This window comes from Phalacrocorax aristotelis, chromosome 1 (assembly GCF_949628215.1).
Source record: "Phalacrocorax aristotelis chromosome 1, bGulAri2.1, whole genome shotgun sequence".
Classification (NCBI taxonomy): Eukaryota; Metazoa; Chordata; class Aves; order Suliformes; family Phalacrocoracidae; genus Phalacrocorax; species Phalacrocorax aristotelis.
The window spans coordinates 212,009,092-212,035,547 of record NC_134276.1 but is presented as its reverse complement, the minus strand read 5'-3'; the positions used below and the strand labels follow the sequence as shown (position 1 = coordinate 212,035,547).

Below are 26,456 nucleotides of genomic sequence, written 5' to 3'. Positions count from 1 at the left end.
AGTCTTAATAAATAAGTATGCTAATAAATAAAATCTTGCCTTCCTTTCCCTCTAAGCCGTAACTGTGATCAGGTCTCTTTACCTTTGCTCTACGGGTTAGACTCACACCTACATTTGCAGAGCCAAGAAGCACCACATTGCCACGACAAAAGCCTGGGAACCTCGCTTTCCTTATTCTTTTCTCTTCAATTCCAGTGCAGCCTACCAAAAAAAAGCTGCAGGATTTGGAAACCCCTCCTTCAAGCTCCTACCCTGGGCTTTCCTTCCCTAAAACAGCTGAAAAGGGAGGTTGAGTTTCTCTGCTGAGTCTGAATGGCTTTCATGGAAAGCTACACTAGCACGTGTATGTATTAGGGAAAAGAATGTAGGACAGGATCAAGAATGACAACTGAGAAAAGGTCAAGATTAAAATACTGGTGGAAAAGGTGGCACAGAATAAGGTGAGCTGAGCTGGCACGCAATTAAATAGACCACCAAATTTTTTAGTATTTATGGTATCTAGAATGTGAAGATGGGAGCCATATCATCATAAAAATTCCTGAATCAAGAGCAAAATATGACTGAAGTGATAACCTCTTTTTTTTTTTTTTTGTTTGGTTTTTTTTCCCCCTGGAGAAGAATAGAAGAGATCATTGGAAATGACACCTAAAGATTTCAAAAGCAGCGTGAGGTACCAGGGGGCAGATTTGTCAGCTCAAGCCAGTGCCAGGCCAACACCCAAGAGTTTGTCCAGTTTGAGACCATGACAGTCTATGACGGTCAGCTACACAGCGGCTAACAGAGAAATTGGATTTAGGCTGCCCAAGACTTCTGGTATATGTCAATAAGTGAATTCAAAGCTTCAAAATATAATATTGGTCAATACATCAACTACATAGCGGGTGAGGTATGAAGCATGTTTGTCCAGTAGCTGAAACAGGAAATCACGTTAAATTCACATTTTTCCTTATTATCTATACTTTGATTTTTCAGCATTAATGAAATACTCATTGTGAGAATATTTAGCTAATAAAATGCCAGCATCCTGTTATTACCATTATGCTTCATTTTTCTTTATTAAATGGGTTAAAGAGAGTAAGAGTCAGATGCAAATAGGGGACCTGAAATTACCAATTAACTTGAGGACGACTTAGTTTGTCACCTTATGGCGGCATCCCAATGGGCCTTTTGCCACAGACAGGTCCTCTTTCCTTACTATACTTTCAGAACAGCAGGGAGGTTTGAGGTTACTGCTTTTAATCAGGAGAGGTTTAACAAGTTAAAAACCTCCCTGGTAAGACTTGCTTCTCCATAGTCAAATTTCTTGCTGCAATTCTTTTTTCTTTCTTGGTAATAAATGTTTTTAAACAGATTTCAGAAAATGTGGTTATTCACATTTCACTTTGTACGCAAGCCATTTAATGGATCTCAGTCCTCTTTAAACAGAGGAAGAACACTTTTTTGAAGTGAAAGGCTTTTCTCCAGAACTGTAAAAGAGTTTTTTCATAATAATCCCGTCACTGAAAAAAAACCACACCACTTTTGCAACTTTTGTGTTTCCTGAAGGTATCAGTTTAATAGCTCAATAGCCAAAGTCCTCTTTTAATACACAAATGCTACAGAACTGGAAGCAAGGGTGAAAATTGTTGCCTTCCCAGTTCCGCTGAAGCAAACCAAGGAGCCATGCATTCAGTGGAGTCACAGTAAGTTATCTTTAAGGCCAGTCTGCCTTAAATGTACGAGTCCCAAAAGGAATCACCTCCTTGCAGGATTAGCAGGCCTTAAAACCTGAGGCTATACACGCAGGCAGTTACAAATAAACAGCAATAAACTCCAGTTTTCGATCCAGCGTTTTGTACACACTGAATCGTAAGAAATCTGACAAAGCCTGTCAATCTCACTGCATTTAACTCAATACAGAAAAAGGACATTAACAGATAATAAATAAACACTGCAACACATTTCTCTATTTTTTTTTTTTAACAAAATGCATGCTGTATAGCCACAGCCACTAATTCACTCTTCCATTTACTGGAAGTTTATCACCGGCAAAGGAGGCGATGCATTTATGGGTGGGTTTGGGTTTTTTGGTTCTGTTCTGGTTTAGCACTCTGCTAGACCAAAACAGAATCACAGAGAAATTTAGGTTCCAAGGACCCTCTGGAGATCCTCTAGTCCAAACCCTGCTCTGACAGCAGGGCTAATTGCAAAGCTAGACCCAGTCATTCAGTTCAAAAACAAAGGAGAGAACCCAGCGCTGCCTTCATTAAGTTTTGAATCATCCATTATGATATGAACATTTGGATTTAACTTCCTAAAAGATGTTTGAAACACGGTGCTTAGGACATATTTAGCAACACAAAAGTAAAGGTAAAAACACCAAATCAATTTCTCTAAACACTATTTGAAATGCAAGAAAGTCCTCGTCCCAGCCTTAGCTATCAGAACCTGTCAGGCTGTACGTTACAGCAGAATGAACCAGGAGATTTACTCGCTCAGATTATCCCTAACCTCAGGAAATTTAAAATAAAAAGAGGCATACCTTAAAGAAAGTTACTATTATAAGAAAGTAACATATCAATCATCTTCAATACAAAGGAGAGACAACGCAACACAACTCACTCATCATCTAAGTGATAACATCTGTAATTATACAAATTGGTTCTATCACATAGGAAAGTGAAGACTTCTCCAAACAGGTATTAAAATTAGTAGCTCAGTTACTATTTGCTTTCAGCAAACAGGAAGATACTCCAGGGCCCTCAGAGGCCGTGGGATAACTTCTTAACTAAAACATGAGGGTAGCCTGGGCAGAGGCTGCAGTTCACCCTTCAAAGTCAGAAAATGATCTTCAGTATAATCTAAAAATCAGAAGCTCTAAAAAATGTAGGTGACAATCTATACCATAAGTGGTAAGCCACCAGTGAAGTCTCCAATAAATAAGTCTCTGCTTAAACCTCTTTCAGTTGGGGTTACAAAAAGTAAGATTCCCTTACAACAGGCTAAGATGGCTCAACTGATGCATGACTGCAAAGCCTGAGCATTGCACTATACAACAAATAAAATATGCCTGCTAAAACAAACTTCCTGGTCCCTGCTCTACTGAGCTTACAGATTAAAAGGAACAAAGAGTAAATTACTTAATACAAAACTACATCAGAATTGCAAGAGCACGGCACAGCTATTTGAACATGCAAACAGTAGTCGTTCGCTGGACAACATCTGACCTAATTTATAGTGAAGTCCCAAATCACGATTTTCCTAAACATTTGAAAATAAAAAGCTTTCAAAAGAACTGCATTAAAAAAAAACCTGCAAATATCACATTTACTGGTCTCGCTGCTGTATTTAAAGAATAACTGCAGTGTGCTCCTCATACAGGTTGCAAGGCATTTGGGAAAGATGCCCGAAAGAAGAGAAGACTGGGCAGCTCTTTATGAAACACCTACAAGTATCAGAGCAATTCGGTGTAACTGAATACTTTGTATTTCTACAACAGTATTAGGCCACAGTGGTACGGTAAATCTAAACAGACAGCACTGCTCATTTTATCGAGTTACATCTGTTAATTTTTTAAAAAACATTTCTTTTAAATTGCAGTCTGCTTTCAAAAAAGATGGGGTTTTTTTGTACAAGCAGTATCTGTATAGGGTCTCGCTGGAGTCAGCAATTATCAGAAAGTTTTAAAATTACTATAAAAATGTTCCGGAAAGCAGTTGGCGATGTTACTGTAACACAGGAGTAGCACATTACATTAACTTATTTGTAGTTTACAAAGAGAGACCCATTAGTAGGTAAACTCTCCCTTCCCAGTTGCTGCTCCTACCTATCCTCAATTAACTCACAAACGAGAAACATGAAAGCAGTCTGTGTTCCACCTGAAACTGTCTATTCAAATTTGTGCTGCAGGGTTAATTTAATGGTTTATTCGCAAGCTTACTCTGAGTGAGAAAAGACACACTGAGATGTATTACAGCTGTAGAATGACTATTAGGCAATCTGGGATGACTCTTCATGTTAATACTGGTTTTGGTATGCTCCTGCACACCACGAATCAAAGCTTCTCCACCCCCCTTCCCACCTTTACTATATTTACTTTCCATTCAGGGCTTCAAATACAGAGGTATAGGTCTCAAATTCACCAAATTGAAAAAGCACAATAGGAATTTCTCTAGATGCTCAAAAATCTCTTCCCCCTCTTGCTGAGAAAGCAGGCTTACATCTTTTCCCCTACCAAATAGGCTCAGATTCTACCAGCCATTTCACAACTAATCCTCTGGTTTCTAAACCTCTGTCAAGGACATGTTTACAGACCTTCGTTAGAAGCACAAAGCACTGCTCAGTATTTTAAACAGAATGCTTCAGAATGGAAGCAACTAACAAATGCGCTTACACTACAGAGATCATTATCTGTTTCAATTATGAAGGTAATTACTTGGCTAGAACCAGAATTACCACATTTAAAAGAAGATTGTCGTACCTCCCACCAGTTTTAAAGATTAGATCTGCATTAGGTGCTCCCTTCGGATGCTGGTAACGAGGCCGCCGTTCACGATTAGTATTGGCTGGAGCTGGACGCTGGGCCAGAGACTGCAACATTTCTGTAATTTTGTACAGAAAAAAGTTAAATACATTTTCCTATGCATCTTTTTAAAAAAGAATTTACACAAGCACATTTCACTGCCATGTAGTAAAAAAAGACATCTTATTTACTTTGCTATACTGTAGGGCTAACCCTCCTCCAGTTATTCCACACCAACTAATTTTTAAAAAGTTACTACATTGCATAGACAGCTTTGACAAATCCAAGCTACTCCATAATAGGAACCTGAATTTCCAGATGTTCTTCCAGAAGGAACTGCCAGAAACGGTTTTCATCACAGGTGCTTAAGAAAGGGGCTGTGACCTTTCCTTTCTAAACATACCAGCCAACACTTTCTTTATCAATGATCAGGGACAAAGCTTCCCAGCAGTATGAGAAGCCACAACATTAAACTACCCTGAAATAGCAACAATTGGACAATCTTGCTGCCAATTAAAGTCTCAGCAAGAAACCTGTCCTAAAATTAGGCACTGAGAAGTCAGGTATTTAAGCCTAAGCTAGCCATAATAGGATCCTTTTACAGAGGGGACAGGCACCTGAAGAGGGTGACTCAGCTGACCTACATTACACCAGCTGTCTCATGGATGGAGTTTTTCACTTTATTACCGGTGAGAAGAAATAGGTGACTGCAGAAATAAGCCTACACTACCCAGTTTAGCCCTGGACATCCAACTCTGGGGCAGTTTAAGGTGGTTAAGTATTGTGTTTTGGCATTTGGTAAAACTTCATTTCTAAAATTCCAATTCATTTTTTAAAAATGGCTCTTTACCAGGCTAAATTAACAGTTATTAAGTACCCAACATAATTACAAATACATCACAGGAACCTCCACATAACCTTCACCCATGTTAGTGCATCTAATGGGAAGTATTTCTGACAGTCCACCTGTGCAAGAATCTACATTGCTCAGCAAACAGACAGATGGAATAAAATGAATGGGAAAAGTGGAATAAGCTGTTAAACTGATTATGTTTGAAAGTCTGCTCTGTCTGATTCTCTAATCTCTGGTAATCTCGTTGAAGACCCATACCCATCACCTGCTAGAAACAAACACTACTCTCACAATGACTTGCATGGGGCAAAACCTGAGACTAATGAGATCCTCCCACCATTTACTAAAAGCTTTGCATGCATTTTGTAAGTTATCCACCAAATCTTTGAAAAGCTACGAATGATTTCCCAATCCAAAGGGGCAATGCTAATGCCATCACATCCAGCGGGGGAATAGGCCAGGCCAACCCGAGCAGTGACAAAGGTGCCTTAGCTGCCTCATAAGAAAACAATCAGAAGACCAACCACCTCAAGGGTGTGCATGGCTCTAGTGGGTCCTCATGCACCCCTCCCGGGAAACCTGTGTGCTCAGTTACCTCTCTGAAATGCCTGTACACCAATCCACACAGCATGGGGAGTAAACAGGAGGAACTTGAGATCTGCGTGTGGTCGCAAGGCCACGACCTGATTGCAATTACAGAGACATGGTGGGATAGCTCACATGACTGGAACGTGGTCATGGATGGCTACAGGCTTCTTAGGAAAGACAGGCCAGCAAGGTGAGGTGGGGGAGTTGCTCTTCATGTGAGGGAGCAACTAGAATGTATGGAGCTCTGCCTAGGGGTGGAGGAAGAACGAGTCAAGAGCTTATGGGTAAAAATCAAGGGGAAGACAGATATGGGTGACACTGTCATGGGCATTTGCTACAGGCCACCTGCTCAGGAAGTCGATGAAGCCTTCTACAGACAGCTGGAAGTAGCCTCACAATTGCATGCCCTGGTTCTCATGGGGGACTTGAACCACCCTGATATTCCAGGAAGTCCCTGCAGAGCATCGAGAACAACTTTTTAACACAGGTGGTGGAAGAGCCAACAAGGTGCTGCTGGACACTATACTAAAGAAGAAGGAAGGGCTGGCTGAGGATGTAAGAGTTGGGGGTAGCCTTGGCTGCAGTGACCATGAGATGGTGGAGTTCAGGATCCTGCATGGTAGACTTTGGCCTCTTCAAAGACCTGCTTAGAGGAATCCCATGTGTTAGAGCTCTAGAAGGCAGGGGGGTCCAAGAGAGCTGGTCAGTATTCAATGACCACTTCCTCCAAGCTCAAGATTGGTGCATCCCTAGGAGGAAGTCGTCAAGCAAAGACCCAGGAGACCCGCATGGATGAGCAGAGAGTTTCTAGAAAAACTCAAATGCAAGAAGGAGGTTTACAGTACGTGGAAAAAGGGACTGGCCACTTGGGATGAATATAGGAATGCTGTCAGGGTGTGCAGAGATGTAATGAGGAAGGCCAAGGCCTGCTTGCAACTCAGTCTGGCAAGGAAAGTCAAGGATAACAAGAAGGGCTTCATCAAATACATCAGTAGTAAAAGAAAGACTGGGGAAACTATGGGCCCACTGCTGAACAAGATGGAGACCTTGGTGAGCCAGGATGCAGGGAAGGCTGAGTTACTGAATGCCTGCTTTGCTTCAGACTTCACTGCTACGGCTGGCCCTCAGGCATCCCAGCCCCGAGAGGTAAGAGAGAAAATCTGGAGAAACGACTTCCCCTTTGTTGAGGAAGATGGGGCTAGAGATCATTTAGGCAAACTGGATCCACACAAATCCATGGGCCCTGATGGGACGCACACATGAGTGCTGAGGGAGCTAGTGGATGCTGTTGCTAAGCCACTCTCCATCATCTTTGAAAGGTAGTGGAGGACGGGAGAGGTGCCCAAGAACTGGAGGGTAGCCAATGTCACTGCAGTCTTCCAAAAGGGCAAGAAGGAAACTATAGGCCAGTTGGCCTCACCTCCATCCCTGGAAAGATGATGGAACAGTTCATTCTGGAGGTAACCTCCAGGCATGCAGAAGAAAAGAAGGTTATCAGAGGTAGTCAACATGGATTCACCACAGGGAGATCATGTTTGACCAGGGAGCCTTCTATGATGGTGTGACTGGCTGGGTCGATGAAGGGAGAGCAGAACATGTTGTCTATCTCAATTCAGTAAGGCATCCAACACTGTCTCCGATAGCATCCTCACAGGTAAGCTTAGGAAGTGTGGGTTAGATGACAGGACAGTGAGGTGGACAGAGAATGGCTGAACGGCAGAGCTCAGAGGGTTGCAATCAACAGGGCAGAGTCTGGTTGGAGGCCCATAACTAGCGGTGTTCCCCAGGGGTCTGTGCTGGGGCCAGTCCTGTTCAACATGTTCATCAATGACCTGGACAAAGGGACAGAGCGTAACCTCAGCAAGTTCACTGATGATACCAAGCTGGGAGGAGCGGCTGATACAGCAGAAGGCTGTGCTGCCATCCAGCGAGGCCTGGACAGGCTGGAGAGCTGGGCCCAGGGGAACCTCATGAAATTCAACAAGAGCAAGTGCAAGGTCCTGCCCCTGGGGAGGAACAACCCCATGCACCAGTACGGGCTGGGGGCTGAAGTACTGGAAAGCAGCTATGTTGAGAAGGCCCTGGGAGTGCTGGTGGGCAGCAAGGTGACCCTGAGCCAGCACCGTGCCCTTGTGGCCAAGAAGGCCAAGGGTATCCTGGGCTGCATTAACAGGAGTGTGGCCAGCAGGTCAGGGAGGTTATCCTCCCCCTCTGCTTTGCCCTAGTGAGGCCACATCTCAAGTCCTCTGTCCAGTTCTGGGTTTCCCAGTTTAATAAGGACAGGGAACTACTGGAGAGAGTCCAGCTGAGGAGCTATGAAGATCATCAGGGGACTGGAGCATCTCCCTCATGAGGAAAGGCTGAGAGACCTGGGTTTGTTCAGCCTGGAGAAGACTGAGGGGGGATCTCATCAATGCTTATAAATATCTGAAGGGTGGGTGTCAAGAGGACGGGACCAGACTCTCTTCAGTGGTGCTCAACGACAGGCCAAGGGGCAATGGGCACAAGCTGGAACACAGGAAGTTCCACTTAAACATGAGGAAAAACTTCCTTCCTGTGCGGGTGCCAGAGCAGGGGCACAGGCTGCCCAGAGAGGCTGTGGAGTCCCTTCCCTGGAGACATTCACACCCTGCCTGGACGCGGCCCTGTGCCCCTGCTCTGGGTGTGCCTGCTCAAGCAGGGGGTGGGATGAGAGGGTCTCCAGAGGTCCCTTCCAACCCCTACCATTCTGTGATTCAACATACAATGTTGGTGTCAACGGTTAATAAGCCATGTATCCACACTCTGTATATTCTCCTGTCAACACCTGGAAAAGGCAAAGAAAGCCATTCAACACAATGACAGTCCATTTTTGTAAACATCGTGAAATAACGTCCTTCAACACAATTCTGAATTGCAGGAGAGATCTCTGTCGGCAATGAGAAGACCCAGGAAGAAATAGGAAGAGATTATGGTACGTTGTCAGCCAGTTGCTAGAAGCAAGTAATGAACGAGCAAGTGCGTCCATGCCTGTCTCTACTGTTTTCCACGCTGTAGGTGGAAGAAAGTATTGGGGTTTGTGAGAAGTCCGTGACTGAGACGTTGAGTAACTGAGAAGATAACACAAGGAAGAAATGGTCAAGGAGCACAGTGTATTAGCGTGTCACCCATCTTTGGTTTTAGTGAAGAAAAAAAAAATGTACACAGAAAAATACTAGTCTAAACTACAGAGTCGCCTAATTCCTAACATTTCTCTAAATTAAAAAGTGCAATACTAATAAATATTGCTGAAGTATTAGATTATTATCTGATACTACTTTGGTGAATTTTCATCTACTAGCTACCCTGTGCAGACGAAAAAAAACCCTAAATGTACATGCAAATGTTAGGACAACCCTAAGGCCTTCTTCCAGAAACTGAGACTTCTTCCTCCCTTGGTAACTTCAAAGCTGGAAACAGAAACTTAAAACCAGCTCGCTCTTTCAATGGATAAGTACCAACTTGTTACAGGCAGGCTGACTCTTTGAAAGTAACAATCAACTGCACAAAATCTAAATAAAACAGTTCTGAAGAGGAATGTAACTTGGCCTGTTTAATTTAACCTGATTAAAAGGTCCTTTTTAGTTTGGTTTTACTGTGTATATTACCCAGGTTAATAAAAAAAAGAATCAACAGCTCTTCCAAAAATGGATGTCAATTATAGAACTTATTTCTTCGGTATTAATTTTCCCCCTATACTCATAGCACCTAGAAAATCTATGAGAAAGTTAAAAGAAAAAATTGCCTATTGCTGGTTATCAATTGGTATCAGTTGTCTAATTCATTTGTCTTGGACAAAATCAACGTGATCCTTTTTTGGATAATAAGTACAGTTGCTTACAATAAAACCGTAAATTAGACAGGCTCGTTTTAAACACAAGGTCATATGACAAGGCATAAAAACCCAAATGCCCTGATCAGTAAAAATATGAGAAATATCATTAATGAGGAAAAAAAAAAAAAGTCTGAGAAAAGTGCTGAAATATCTAATTCTGAAGTCTACTGTTTCTCTTCCTTTTTCACGACTGAGCTTTATAAGAGGGAGTGTCTTGGAAAAGACGTTTTTAAGCTGATTATGATATTTAATACTAAGAATATATTGTGTTACCATATCAGAGCTCTGTAGACACTCACTTTGGAAAAAATACTCCTTTTTACGATCACACATTTAGTTCCTGTACTATCGAAGTTCTGAAAGGAATGTTAGATTCCACAGTGCTTATAGAGTTGGAGCTGCTTTAATTTAGATTTCCCATTTCTTGATGAATAATGACCTTTCACGAAATACCTTAAAGGATATTTCCTGGTAATTAACTATTTACGTTGCGATTACCACCAGACTGCAATGTTTTTACAAAAAAGTAGAGCAAGAGCTTCGGAGATGCTAAATGGAAATTCTAAAAAAGAATTGAATACACCAGTGTTACTGGTCAGGCTTTGTTTACTATTCAAGTAAGCCAAGGAAAGTGAGGTGGTTTGGTTTCTTCAGACCCAACAGCCAAACACATCAAGTGCACCAGGTTAGGGGCTATATCATCTGTTGTATTCACTGCTTGCTTCAATCTGTCCAGGTTCCAAAATGCCTGCCTTACATATCATTAAAAAACAAATTAGGTCATATAATTTATATGAAACCTTCATTCTCTTGATTTATTCTTATACTCCACATTTGTAGCACTCCTAGAATCTTCAGCAATATGTAGCTGAGGTGACAGTTTTTTTCTCAGGTGAAGATCACCTCTTAGTATTTGCAAGTTTTAGTAAGGCTGAAGGGTCTAAATACTATTCTTATCTAAAATACGTATTAACATCTAAAAAGCAGGGTTCCAGTTGCACCAAATTAACTCCTCTTGTATCCAACTCAATTGTCTTGCGGTAATGGAGACAATGCCACAAATATCAGATTAATTTTCTGTTATCTTATTTTTAAGGAAACAATCTCAGTTCTTCCCCTTTCCCAAAATAAGTGGAAATGCTAAGATCTGAGGCCCGCTTGCAAGCTCCCTTTCACAGAAGAGCTATAAAAACTTCTTCAAGCACAGAGACCAGGCAGTAAATAATGAATGACAAACTAAAACACAGGTTTTCCATGAGGTATTGCAAATCCATATTCAGAACTTGAACTGCTAATTATCAAAAATAGTATTTCTGTAGATCTGCTAAAGTTCCTCCGAAAATAAAAATTAAGTACTTGGTGATTTTCTTACCCTGGTAGTCCTCTTGTTCTTGCCGTTCATTGATATCCAAAGTGAGCTTTTTCATCCTCATTCTCTCCTCCTGTTCAGCTTGCTGTTGGTTCCAATGGTTTGCAGCAAGTTGGGAAGACATTGGAACATTTAGGATCTTAAACTGAAAATGAAAATAAGTTTTTAAGTGCCCATCACAGAAAAAAAAAACCCAACCACAAACCAATCAAAAATATAGAGGGGTTATGGTTATTTCTAGGTGACTGTGATGACACACTTCTTACAGAAGTTTATACTGGAAAGTATTTGTTGGTTTTGGTTGTTTTTTTTTTTTAAAAAAATTATTTCGCATAAGGAAGCATGAGAAAATACAAGATATTCAGACCTCGCAAAGACACACAGAACATATGAAAAAGACTGATGTACTGCTAAGGCAAAAGACTATTACACACAGTATTTATGAAAACAACACTGATTAACTTTCACCAGGATCACATAGCTATGTGCTTTATTTCTTATTTTCATACAAGCCAATACCATCTCAGTGAATTACACTGGTCTTGAAATAAAAGCACCATCGCTGACTCAGAAAGCTGCACCTCCCTCCAAAGGTCTCTACCTTCCAAATAGATGAAGCTCCTGAGCCCAATTTCTACTATTATCCCTTGAGAAAACAGCGGAGAAATGTTCCAAGCATTCAGATATCCCCTGGTATTCCTCGGCTTTTCCTTTTACAGTGCTTCTTAGTAGCCTGTAGACAACTGTGGTGTCGAATTTAATCTTTTCCTCCTCGCCCACACCCAAACATCCACACTACACATTCGACACTATCTGATTTGCCGTAAGCTATATTAAAGGTAAGCTTTTACTACTCCTACAGAAGTACCCTCTCTCTGACAAATACAGCTGAGATTTTTCAGAGGCATAGAGAAGATGCTTTCTTTTTCCTCAGACTCAAAATCCAAGGTTTTATTTCCACAAAATTGTTTTTTACAATTGTTCCAAAACAGAGAAGTGATTCTTAATCTTATCTGCAACTGAAACAATAGTTTTTAGAAACCCCTTAATGCTAAAGTTTGTGAACATATTTTAAAAATTTTCACTTCCTCCTTCAACTGCATGTCCATTAGAAGTAAGTATTTCCATGCTCTAAGTAGGGTAATGCATTTACGGATAATCACTCTCAGTATTCCACAAACTACTCTGAATCCTGCTGCTTGTTCTTGTCATCTGAGATCTATTTCCACAGAAATAGAACACTCAGAAATTTGCTCTGCTATTTTTGTGCTACACTGTCAAGAGCTGCAGACAGAATGATACATTATCAAAACCTCTGGTTGAGCAGGTATACAGTAAAAGTGAAATCCTCTCTGTGCATGGTATTTAGTGTAATAATTACAAAGAAATCTCAAGGTGTCTCTATTAGACAGTAGTGCCCCCCTAGCAGCAGATGAATGATGAGCGTGAGAAGACGAAGTACTCAGATGCAGCATTTGAAAATAAACTCTGTTTGGAACAGTTAAAACAGACTCTTGCAAAGACCTGAGAAAAACCTGGGTACAGTGAAACCTGATCAACTAAAGGATTTATCTAGACAAGGCAGATCAGGCAGAAGATCAAATTTGGGGCAAGGGGGTTAATGGCATATTATATTGAATATAAATGCAAGCTTGGTATTAAGGTGTGTGTGTAAGAATAAAAATGAAAGTTCTTGAAATTCCAACAGAAAAGGAAGCTTTAGTTACTTATTGCTGAGCAGACTATGCATGTTCCCAGGCATTACCAAATGAGCTTTATGCAAACTACACAATTAACTAACCCATTAGCAGCATTTCATGATAAAAATAATTCCCTAGCTTCACAGTTAAGCTCCTCGTTCATCTTAACATGTCGTTTATATTTTATCTGTTCTATGGATTTATCAGCTTAATGGCATTGCTAAGCGTTTTCAGGCAGGATACTTAAAGTAGAAAAAAGAAAACTGAAATATAGAAGGGTGCAAATGGAAGAAACTGGTACAAAAACCAACAAACTGGTAATTAACAAAATATCACTGAGTCACTATCTCAAGGCAATCAGACAGTTACCATCTGAAATCAAATCACTGATGACAACTACCAACGGCTATGATTACTACTGAGCAAACAAAACATTTCCAAGTTGCAAAGAGTAAAGAGCTATATTAAGAATCTCTTATAAAATCTGTGAGATGGGGACAGACCATAAGTCCTTCACTCAGAAGACGGCAAACTGAAGAAAGATCAAAAATGATCATTCAGAAGACTAGATTACAGATTTCATAAAAATGTCACTGTGATAAAGAACTTCACATTCAAGGACAGACTTGAGCATTCCACGGATATTACCGTATTACCGTTCTTTCATGGTATGCTTTTATTTTATTCTAAAAATCTCTGAAATGAAAGGAAATCTTTTGTCATCGGTATTAACCAAATTTCTTGACACTAGGTGACTTTTTGCTGTCTACATCTCACCTTGGTTCACACCTACCTGGTATGCTTGGACAGTTTCAAAAACATCAAACCGTATTAGACAGACCTCAGCTCTGACCCGTTATGACGGCAATATTTCTTTTTTCCTCTTGCTCCGTCACGGCTTGTGGATGTATCATGATGCCATGGTCTAATTTCCAATAACCATGTTCAGTTCTACTGCTACTAGTTTTGAAAGTTTTGTCATACAACTTCTTTGCTACAGCTGATGGGTGAGAAAACCCATCCACCTGTTGCAAGACACTGGTCTACCCAATATCCTTGCTATTGCCTGGTTTTGTACATCTCAGTGTGACAGAAAATAATAAAATATGGTGTCCCTGTTACTATCAGCCTGCAATGACTATTAATTCAGGTTGTATGCTGCTGGTAAATAGCAGTCAGTTGTTCTTGTGTTGCTTAAAAAAAACACGAGTTGTCAATGTTCCAGTAAGTCCAGCTGAACACCGGCACATGAGCCGAGTATTTAGGGACTGGACCTCAACTACCAAACATTAACCTCCAGAAGAAAGCACAGCGTGACCCATTTTCATCAGTAAGTACTTCTTACGGTGAAGATTTCTAGTTTCAGCAGCACCGTTGACAGAGAACACAGAGACCAAACCAAGTACTAACGTAGAAAGCGGTAAGGTTGATGTGGTAGTGAGGTAGTGATGCCTATCATTCCAGTGACACTGCAGATGAGAAGTTAATTACAGCCTTCCAGGTTGTCTGCAAACTCCTTTTGACTGTTTTAAAAAAGCTGAAAGTTTACAGCTATAACTTAACCATAAAGCATGCACCCATCACTTCAAAACTCTGTGCTTATTTTAAATGTGTGTGAGCAGAATAAAGTACTATAAGAAGGAATACTTATTTTCTTTTCAACTCCACCTTTTCTTTCCTGGTTATTTTTCTATTAAAACTGACGACTAAGATATGTTTCTTTTCTCAATACAGAACTATGGACAAAGAAGCCTTTCACTGACTCAAGAACTGAAGTAGTCTATAAAGCAACTGTTTTCTACATTTCTAGAAACACTGAGAGGAGTTTTGGCAGGAAGAGCCTACTCCCAAAAAGCAAATATTGGGGGTGGAGCAGGGAAAGCTCCTGAACAAGTTCTGCTTTCTTTTTCAAGCCACACTTCAGCAATACTTTCCCCTCACACAGAATATGAAGATCCTAAAATTCTTGGTAACTATAGATACTTCCAGTAAGTTATCCTGAAAAAGCTAAACACCACTTACTTTTAATGGAGTTCCCTTAAACCCCTTCTCAGCCCAATGACAACAGTTACAATTCCCCACTCAAAACTTCTGTAGAACTTTGTATACAACAATCAAGTTCCAGGAAAACAGAATAACCCAACAAATGTACTAAGGAAATCAGTTAATGACCACTACTAAATGCCGCCATGTATGTGCCCATGCAAATAGGTATCACCACTTATATTTTCAGAGCACTTACATAGCACAGCATTTTCTTTACAGATTAATGAGGCTTAGAAACAGATTGGGAATCACGGAATCAATAGTTCAAGGGTTTTATGAAAACAGACCTCACTTTCTACACAGATTTTTAAAGTGTCTTTCACATGGAGAAAGAGAAAATTCTACTTCAGCTTTATATACCTCAACTGATACACTGCTGTCACAATTCAGGTAACAGAAATCAAAACAAAGTAATGGCATGGAGGACATAGATCTAAATATTTGAAAGGCACAGATGCATGGAATAAAACAATGCCTTGGCTTTGCTTTCCACAAAAAGTCACTAGTGTCATTCACTTTCATCATCAATTTATACCACCAAAATGAAAAGGTTTCTTTAAAGAACCTCAACCTTGACCAGAAATGCATGCGGAATGTGTTAGGTATTGATTTGCATCCTATGCATTTGCTTATCCAGGAAAATTCAAACATGTACTAGAGGAAAAAGCCAAGACAAATGTGTAGCTTGGCTGCATGAAGCTAGAGGTGTATTTGTTTTATCAACGTGATTTCCATTTACGTTTCTGAGAGATTCACGCAGCAACTTCTGGAAGAGCCCCCTAAAAAAGCCTTCAGAGATAATGATTTTTTTTTCCAAGCTGAACAAATTCAACCAAGCGGCAGTTACTTAGGACATGGAACGTCGCAAATACCATATATCTTGATTGGAAGCTGAACGTATTTTCAGAAAAATCTGTAAAGTTTTGAAGATTCTGGAATATTCCTTCTCCTTTTCTTTTCTACTCCTTTTAACTTCCAGTGGCAGTCCACTAACCACAAGCATCCATCTTCAACAACCATGTTTAACAAAGATATAAAACGTTCCACTGCCCTGCTGGCGTGGTCATGAAATGTAATCAATAGCGGTATAATTTAATCACAGAATTTTCCTACACGGTTTCTATTAACAACCAAGAATTCCAAGAAGCTACACACGGTGTTATCTATTTATCAAAATTAAGATGTCTGCAACCTAATCTGATTAAAGGATGAAGAAACAAAAAACTCTGTGACTTCAAAAGTTGCAGAATGTGACTTTCAGAAAAGTGAACAGATTTTATTTGTTTATTTAAGCATTACCTATACCTTACGTGAACTCTTACCTGCTGTTTGTTGCCTTTTCGTGTTAACATGACAAATGGCATTGTGTCTCCAGATTCTGACTCTCCTTCCCCACCTCCAAGCGGGGGACCCTTCTTCAGCTGACTTTTGAGATGCAGAGGAATAGCAACATCCAACTGATGTACTTTAACAGATTCGCCACTCCGTTGCTATAAAAAAAAGAAGTAAATTCTATAAATGATCAGGTGCTAAAAATGTCAGTCTGGCAACGTTCAAAATGTCATGACTGAGAAAAGTTTTAACCTTCCAAGAAACAGTGTAATATATAAATAAATATGTTAGGCTTTATTTCAAAATCCCAGGTTGGAAGGGACCTCAGGGATCGTCTAGCCCAACCTTTCTGGGAAGAGCGCAGCCCAGACAAGATGGCCCAGCACCCTGTCCAGCCAAGTCTTGAAACTGTCCAGTGTGGCCGAGTCAACCACTTCCCTGGGGAGATTATTCCCATGGTGACTGTTCTCACTGTGAAGAATTTCCCTCTCATGTCCAACCGGAATCTCCCCAAGCGCAACTTGTGTCCATCCCACTTGTCCTCTCCATGGGACTCCATGTAAAAAGGGAGTCTCCATCTTCTTAGTAGCCACCCCTTAAGTACTGGTACATGGGGATGAGATCCCCTCTAAGCCTCCTTTTCTCAAGGCTGAACAAACCCAGCTCTCCCAGCCTATCCTCATATGGCAGCTTCCCAGTCCTTTGATCATCTTGGTGGTCCTTCTCTGGACCCTTTCCAGCCTGGCCACATCCTTTTTGTACAGCGGGGACCAGAACTGCACACAGTGCTCCAGGTGTGGCCTGACAAGCGCTGAGTAGAGCGGGATAATGACTTCTTTCTCTCTGCTGGCGATGCCCTTTTTGATGCAACCCAGCACCCTCTTGGCCTTCTTGGCTGCAGCAGCTACTGTTCGCTCATGTTGAGCTTTCTGTCCACCAGCACCCCCAGGTCCCTTTCCACAGAGCTGCTCTCCAGCCAGATGGATCCCAGTCTGTGCTGCACTCACGGATTATGTTTTCCCAGGTGCATGACCTTACACTTCTCCTTGTTGAACTTCACAAGGTTCTTGCTGGCCCACTCCTCCAGCCTATCCAGATCTCCCTGCAGAGCAGCTCTCCCTTCTGGAGTGTCTACTTCCCCACTCAACTTGGTGTCATCAGCAAACTTCATCAGGCTACACTTGATGCTGGTATCCAGATCACTTATAAAGATGTTAAATAACATTGGGCCCAATATCGATCCCTGGGGGACTCCACTTGTGACAGGTTGCCACTTGGAAAAGGAGCTATTTCCCACCACCCTTTGGGTGCGGCCTGTCAGCCAGTTCCCCACCCACTGCACAGACCACTTGTCTAGGCCATAACACATCAATTTCTCCAGGAGAAGACTATGGGGGACCTGATTAAACACACTTGAGAATGGACATTCTACATTCAAGATTTTTTTGTAGCATGTTATTAATGTGTTGTTCATACAGGGCTTGCAACACTCAATACTTAAATATTTGCCAGATGTGACTGAAAAAAAAACACCACAGGACTCAAAGGTTATGTAAATTTAAATGCAGCTACATTTTAAACGTATTAGAACCTAGGCTTAGATAGTCCAGGATAAAGTCTAAAAAGTCAGAAGCATTGCATAGTATCAGATGCAGTTGTTATTCATCCAATAAAATATCTGTCAGCATGTCATACATTCACTGGGCAAACAATACAATTAACAGCTATTTCACTAAAAGCTACTTATCCGAACATGTCAATTGCAGAGAAGCTACAACTAAGAAAAAAAAAAAATCCATGTTCTTTAGTATGGTAAGCTATGCATTTATTTACTTAAAAAAAAGTCAAATACAGTTAGCTGTACAGCAAATTAATTTAAGAAAATAAATATTTATACCTGAAGATTTTCCAGCATCATTTTATCCAATGCCTGAATGAAGTCCTCATCTTCTGCACAAGGGACATGCTTAAGTCCTCCTCCCTTAATCATTACTTCCTATTGCAAAGGGAAAAAAACCCTTCTATTACATTAGATCCAGAAATATTAATATTCAGGGTAAAAATATCCTTATTGCTTCCATATCATACATATCAAAAGCTTAAAAAAAATTGTCAAAGAAAAATGTTTTCAGCCTAGATTATTTTCTTGAAGAAATATTTTCTGACATTTATTGCATCAATTGTTACAAAGGCTGGCCACTCATTCTGACACACTACCGTACCTGTACAGACGCGCATGTACACATTTGAGATTCAGCAACAATACAAAGCAAAGTTTTATCCATACCATGGCCTAATTTAACTAATTCTTCCATTAAATCCATAAAGTTAGATGGTCTTTTCAAGACAAATATTGTCCTTCAGTATTTGGAAAACACAATATGACAACAAAACAAAACCAAACTGTTTCAAGTCAGTACCCCAACACATTGTTCTATAATGATCATCTCGTTTCTTACTACGTAACTGCAAGTCAGGCTCAACTGGATGTTTTTTTTGCTACAGATGTTATGATCTGCCAATCCCAAATCTGTATTTTAGGAATTTTACACTTCTTGGTTTGTCTCCTCTTCAGTTTTGCAATCTAGTGCAGAGTAACTAGTTTACCTTGTTGTACCGTATCAGTTTGCTACCATTGCTGGCATTGCAAAACCATCATTTATGCAATCCTTTCCAGTCTAGCTACCCGTGAAAGTGCCTGGTCCTGTGAAAACATGTTTTAGTAAAGTTGACAGCATAAATATTTTCAGAAGGTAATCACTGAGGTTTGCAAATACAAAAATAAGCTCAAAATGCATCTGAAAAAATAGCAGGAAGTGTTCTTGCCATGTTTTCCCAGGTATGTTATAAGAGCATTGGCAAAAAGCGTTCAGTAAAAAAAGCCAAAGATAAAAAGACAATTACTTATCTGAAGTAACAATACATACTGTGTTCTCCTCATCAGTTTCATTTTCCTTATTTGAGTCTGTAAGATAATCTGTGTTTTCTTCCTCCTCTTCTTCACCTTCTTCTTCCTCATTGTCAGAGCCCTCCTGAAATATTCAATGTTTAAAATCTGAGAATAGAATAACTTCTGACTGTTTTAAAACAAAAAAGACCACTTGCATATGAACCCTCATACACGTTTTCTGCACCTTTCCTGCGCTCTCCCCATCCGAACCTGTTCAGTTCAGTTTAGTCTTACTAAATTTGTTGTGTTTTGTATTTAACGTTTCAGTCTGACCTCACTTGCCTTTGACATTTTCACAAATGTATAGCATAAAACTGGGAGCGGTGGCTGATACACTAGGTGATTGTGCTGCCACTCAGAGGGAACTCAACATGCTGGAGGAATGGATTGACAAGAACTCATGAAGTTCAACAAAGGGAAATGCAAAGTCCTGCACCTGTGGAGAAACAGCCCCATTCACTAGTACAGGCTAGAAGCTGCCCACTGGGAAAGCAGCTCAGCAAAGAAGGACCTGAGGTCCTGGCAGACAACAAACTGACCAAGAGCCAGCAATGCACCCTTGCAGCAAAGGCAGCTGATTGCACCCTGTGCTGCATTAGGAAAAAGCGTTGTGGACAGCTCAAAGAGGGTGATCCTTCCCACCCGCTCAGCACTGGCAAGACACATCTTGGGTGCTGCACCCAGCTCCAGTTCCCCAGTACAAGACAGATATGGACATACTGGAGCAAGTCCAGCAATAGGCATGAAGTTGACTAAGTGACTGGAGCACCTCTTATAGGAGAAGAGGCTGAGAGAGATGGTGGTGTTTAGTTGGGTTGGGGTGAGGTGGGAGATCAAAATGTGTATAAGTACCTGAAGGAAAGGTACAAAGAAGACGGAGTTGGATTCTTAGTGGTGCCCAGTGACAGAACCAGAGGCAATGGCCACAAGTTGAAAAATTTAATTTTAACATAAGAAAAGCCTTCTTTACTGTGATGGTGTTTAAACATCAGAACAGACTGCCCAGAAAGGTTGTGGAGCCTCCATCCTTGAAAATATTCAAAACGTGATTGGACATTGCCTCAGGCAACCTCCTGTAGGTGCCCCTGCTTTGAGCAAGGGAGGTTGGACAAGAAGATCTCCAGAAGTCCATTCCCCACCCCCCAACCATTTATGATTCTAGTGATATTAATTTGTGGGTAAAGGCACAAACCCAGCCAAACTTCAGGAACTGTAATGCTGAGAAGCATAGCCTGAAAGAAATCTTACTAGTAAACCAACCAATCCAAGCAAGGAAAAAAAGTGTTTCCTATTTCCTCGATGAACTCATTTTCTCCTAACACTACCATTATCACGTCAACTTTGCTGTGTCATAGTGACAAGTTAGAATTTCTATGTACACACCTATTTTTAAGTGGCTCCACCGTTTTTGATTCAACAGATTATTTGGCACAGTAAACAAGAAAGGTTTTTATACTCCATAAATCATTAATTTATTCATATTATTCATATTCACAGGCACACTCTAAACACCTGTTAATTTTCCTGCATGACTGCTTTGCCATCTAGTCAATACATTTGCTTCTGCAACAGATACAGTTATCTGAAAGTGTTTCCATGCCAAAAAACTGAAGGCATCTCTTTGTTGATATGCAGCACATACCCTGAGCAATGTTGTCAGGTGTAAGTTTCTGCCATAATTTTTTTGGAATAAGCCTCAGACACTCTGTATTCAGTTTTCCATATATACAAAACTGAGATGTAAATATCCTCAAAGTAGTGACTGGCTTGTGCGCACCCATATTTCACCTGCTAACTCTGTGACATAAGAAGGGCTTCAGAAGTAAGGAGTAGTCAAAACATTGATTACTTATTCTCTTTATGCGAGGTAAGGTAAGTGATTAAGTTCACCTCTTCTTCAGGCTCATTGACTTCACTTTCATTTCCAGATTGTTCCTCTGTCTCTGCTCCACCTTCCTCCTCCTCTTCATCCTCCTCCAGATTCTCTCCTTCAGTAATGGAATCTTTGGAATCTTTGTCATTCACAATTCCTGAGATTTGGAAAAAAAGAATTAAAACAAAGAACTGGAACAGAATTAGAACGAGAACTAGAACATTAGAACACACACAACCACTCAAGTTACATGTGGAAGATCGCTTCAGTAGTCCATTTTTACTGAATGCTAAAACTTCCATGGGTCATTATGTTCAACTTCTGAATGAAACACGTTTATTACCCTTTACAAGCAAGGTAGCTGTATAATCGCCCTGACAGAAGGAGGAAAACATTGTGGAGAACGTTTAAGATCTCCCATAGAACAGCAATCAAGCTGCACTGTGCAAACTGCTTCAACATATCCTCAAACCAAACATTCAACCTTATAGAAACGTGCACTGAAATATGGGCACTAAGTTACAGATGCTCTACAAAACCAGTAGAACCCAGAAGACATCAAGCCTCCGCAGCCTTAGTTCCAGTACTTCACACTACTGTCAATTAACAGTTTTGAAGCAATTATTTTCTCAGCCTGTAATAAACCTTTCTGACTCTCTTCTAACGCTCCAAGGCTGCACTGCAACCTATGAGGATGCAGGTCCCTATATAAGGTCTTTAGGAAATCAGTCTCCTCCAGAAGTATTATCTAGTGTGCTCATCCTACTTGCATACAGGACTGACAGCTTTCACTGCGTTTTAGTTCATCTTGCAGCTTTCCTTAACGACCTGCTTGCCACCTCTTTCCCTCAATACATTTTTGTTTATTACTGTGTGTCTAAGGTATCAAGCATAGCTCCCTAAACCTCTGCTCTCTATCAATAAGGTATCCTTCAATGTAATACTCATATCTATACCATTTCCACAGTAGTAGAAAAATAAGTTTTAGCTTCTTTCAGTACTTCAGTGTCCAATTTAGTCTTACATACAGAATGTTTCAGAGAAAATATTTAATAATTGAGCATGGTTCTAATTCAGGAAAAAATGAAGACCTGTTTTTAGAGAACAGCTATTGCAAAAATTAAGTCATCCAATGCAAGGAACAAGTTTCCAGCATACACTATTGTTCTCATACATTCTTTTAATTTTTTCATTAATTTACATTAATTTAATCCTCCAGAGGATCATGGTTTGAGCTAGCAGAAAGCGCTGATGGCAGCCTTCTGCAACATAGATTTAAGCCAGTAATTTTTCAAAGATTTTACTAAGGAGTCAATACAGTGACTACACAGTTTGCCATTCATATTTTGACATTATACCAACCATACTTAGCGCCCGCCGTTAGCTTAGAAGTTTTTTGGACAGCAAACACACACATCAGTTCTGCGCTCATGGCACTCCCTGTTTGTTCTCTGCCAAATGCAGAGAAAAAATGCAGCACTATGTTATTCTTACGTGAAAGTCTAAATTCTGAATATACAAGCGGTTTGGGATTTACCAGGTTTTTGGTTTTTTTGCTCCACTCCAAGATGCCATTTAAGGGATGCACTACGCAGACACACAGAGCCAGGCCTCTTCACAAAAATTTTATTAAGATCACAAAGATCAGCTCTGGGAGGAGGTGAATCTTTACAGCCACGCTTGAATTAGAACTCAGAAATAAAATGAACGGTATATATGGCTGTATGGTAGTTCCTGAGAATTTCAGTCCTGTGCAAACACACACACGCACAATTCCTCCTTCATATTCCAGAGGTTTCAAAGCATTCTTTTTCCCCCCCTATTTATAAACACTGTGCTTTTCAAAATCTGTGCTGCTCCATAATTATGCAAGAATTTCTTTTGAATCACTCAGTACATTCTCACCGGCACAAAATCACCAGAGCAGCACAGGAACCAACAGTCAGTCCCCAGCTCAAGGTCTGCAGGCAACAAACCACCCCACTGTTCTGCCTAGAATTACGCTTCAGACTGATAAAGAGCAAAGCACATCAGAGTCTTCAGCACAGTACCTTCTCAGTGTTGTTGTCCCTGGGCCGAGGAACTGTGGGGACAAATTTATCAAGAACTGCAGTTTTACTAGAGCTTTTGCTACAGTGTTAAAAAACTCATTTCCTTCAGATATGCTCGTACTTGTCATCATAACCTTCAAAGATGAGAAAGGCAGGTGACAGCCTTCCTGAGACTGGCTTCAAACAGCCCTAACAGGAGGACTAGGAGCTCTCCCACCCCATACTGACATTTCATAGCAAGCAAGTAACACCAGTATCAAGAAAAGCAACACACTTGGGGGGTGGAGGGGGAACACAACCCCCTTTTTAAAGGCTGTACAGTTGACGGGCTTTGCTCATGCCAAAACAAACATAATAAAATGCCCACCAACACTTGCTCATATTCAGTGACCACATATCCCCCCTTCAAATACGCCAAATTCAACTGCTATGGTAACAGCAATTCAGAGAACAGAAGTCATTATGATTTGTAGGAAGGAAGTGCTGAGTATCTTCTAAAACAATATTAGTTTATGTAAATAGTGGTGAATTACTTCCTGGTTATCATTTTAGAGCATAAAAGCTAGTAATTTAGATCATACCATAAGGAAATTTTATCTGCATTTCAGTTGCTATATAGGTAATTTTAAGGTGACTCAATTAAATTAACAGCATATTAAAAATATAGATTCCTCCTAAAACAGAAGTTGCAATGTTTTATCTGGCCATTACACATACTTATCCCACTGGATTAAAGGATTATTCTCAAAAATTGAACTTGCCTAACTAGGTGAAGTGCTACTAAGGCTACAGTTAACGCTTATAAAGTGTAAAATTTACATATAAAAGCTTTTCATGACCAAGCTTGTCTTCAAATAAAAATAGATTAGAAAACAACTCCATTTAGTGAGAAATGAGCACAGCAGTGTCCAATAATTAGTAAGAACTGACATGTACAGAAGGTTTAAAGGTTAATATGATGATAGTAGTTTTAGATACACACTAACCAGTATTTTGCCAACTTCACTGTACTGTAAGCCCAACTTTTTTCCTCCTGAAATTAACTGATTTTTAACACAGCAAAATTTACAAACATACATCACTGTACTCTTAGCAGGAACCTAACCAACAGATACATTTTAAGAAGAAAAAAACTTCAACAATCCAACCAAAGCTCTAATTCATGAAAAGGAAATCATCCTCTGACCTCTACTGAAATGTAAAGCCCATTCAAAATTATTCCAAAGGAAGTACAAGGCTCAAAGTACCTGACAGTGTTTTAAAAGCAAAGCATGTTCTCTCTTATACCGTAGTCTTACACTAATGCCTATTTTGACACAGCAGCTCTAGTCAAATCCAGACCTGGGGAAGGAACACAGAGTTGCAAGCAACCAGTCTACCAAAATGACCAAGCTGGTTTCCATCAGTGCTCACCAACCAACAGGCTGCAGTAACTGAGCGCGCAGATGCTCCTCGCTTTTTGTAGCGGAGTGCGCTTCCTAAATTTTCCTCATGAAATTCATAGTTCTCTTCCTCATCATTTGCACCATACTACTCCCTATATTTATTTATATATTTATACATACACACACTCCCCCTCTCCAAATACTACTATATTAGTAGTATTCATATTGACTTTTTTTTTAACACGTAATCACTTCAGAGTTCTAGAGATTCTATATGATCCCTATGGTGATCAGAAAAATGTAAAGAAGTTACAAAAATGTTTCTTTCGTGAGAACAACAATAGTTACCTGTCATCACCATACAAAAGAGAATTTCAAGAAATACAGGAATTGTCAAAAAGACCTCATTTCCCTTGCACATTTTCTTACCTAATTTTATTAAAAATTCTCGTTCCAAGTCTTGCACCAGCCTGATAGCTTCTTCCAGAGAATTGCAGAGCTTTATCTTTGGTCTCAGCAGTTCCAGTGTGTCGCTGATCATATAGTCTATGTCTATAGGAAATGGGTGGTCTTTCGTCCAAACATCCAGACTTTTTTTCCACCAAACATACCGCTAGAATACAAAATAAATTATATGCGCACTACCATTTATAAACTATTTAACTTATGAAGTTTGTAACACCTAGTCATGTTTGTACAGTAGAAAATGCAAAAGATTTCACATCACTACTTTCTTATTTCATATAACTATCAGATATTTTGATATCACTAAACATTGTTCAATAACAATGGATATCACAAACATTAAAAATACCCTCCTTTTATCATAACAACAGAAGTAAGAAGACTGAGCAAGAAAGCACTGAAAAGAAAGTGCCTTTTAAGGGTAGATTGTTTCTAGGAGAGACGAGCACTTAACAGTCAGCCAGCTTTCAATTCCCCCTTATATTTTAAAGAAAATTAGTTCCCCCAGAGGCATATTATGGGAAGAAAGGGGGAAACATCACAAAAAGTTTTAAGACTGCAGCTACCATGAAGTGACTTACCCGGTTTGCTTTATAACGAACCAGCACACATCCCTTACAATAAAATTGTAAAAAGATAAACACTGTCTTAAGTGAACCTAATAGCAGAATCTGAGAACAAAGGTTTTGCAAAAATTGCTTCTGAAAATGAACTATGAGTAACAGATTATTTCTTTAAAAGGTGACATGGTCAGAAGGAACACTTGCTCAGATTGTAAAATAACGACTTCTTCACTGACAAATTTATTTTGGGCTTAAAAGTAGGACTATATGTACTTCAAAACATCATTTTACATCTCAGACACAGAGGAAGGATATGCATCCTGCAGGTATGAAATAAGTTATCACCTTAATTTTTAGTAAAACAAGGATATTGAAAGAGGGAAGCAGAAAGAAAAAGAAATTAAGTCCGAAGAGTTTTTCCATGGACTGGAATTCCACATTTGCTCAGAGGAACCCATTCCAGTATTTAAACACTCCCGTTATGAAATCTTTTTCCCTCCCTTACATCTACTGAGTCAGAACTTCCCTTGCTGCAACTTCTGACCATTACTTCCCAACCTTTCACCATGCATACCTAGGGAGTAGCTGACTCCTCCCTCTCTACAAACACTATTAGCTGAAGACAGCAACTTAATTAGCATTCTCTTCTCCAAGCTAAGCAAACCCATGATGTGAGAACTGAGAGCCTCCTGATCATTTTGGTGACCTTCCACTGGACTGACCTCAGTTTGCTGATGTCTCTCCTCTCATCTACCAGGGAGCCCTGAATTGCAAACTGCTCCAGATGTGGCCTCACAAGGGGGGAAAGGAACAAGAAGTGAAGGGAAACAAGGAAAAAAAAAGCCACTTTCCTCAAGCTGCTGGCTATACTCTCAGCAACGCAATACGCTGTTGGTCTTCATCACTCTAATGGTGCAGAACCTAATG

The 26,456-nt window shown here is 40.2% G+C and overlaps 1 protein-coding gene across 4 annotated transcripts in view; it reads right to left on the bottom strand.

Annotated features, from left to right (window-relative positions):
- UPF2 (UPF2 regulator of nonsense mediated mRNA decay) overlaps positions 1-26,456 on the bottom strand; it is a 72,558-nt gene that overhangs the window by 4,651 nt on the left and 41,451 nt on the right. For all 4 annotated transcript variants that reach the window (XM_075081606.1, XM_075081605.1, XM_075081607.1 and 1 more), the window contains exons 15-21: positions 24,931-25,114; positions 21,083-21,222; positions 19,170-19,274; positions 18,140-18,238; positions 16,233-16,400; positions 11,168-11,309; positions 4,460-4,580 (exon numbers count right to left, since the gene is read on the bottom strand). In XM_075081606.1, coding sequence (XP_074937707.1) covers positions 4,460-4,580; positions 11,168-11,309; positions 16,233-16,400; positions 18,140-18,238; positions 19,170-19,274; positions 21,083-21,222; positions 24,931-25,114 — 959 coding nt within the window. The remainder of the gene's footprint in view (positions 1-4,459; positions 4,581-11,167; positions 11,310-16,232; positions 16,401-18,139; positions 18,239-19,169; positions 19,275-21,082; positions 21,223-24,930; positions 25,115-26,456) is intronic.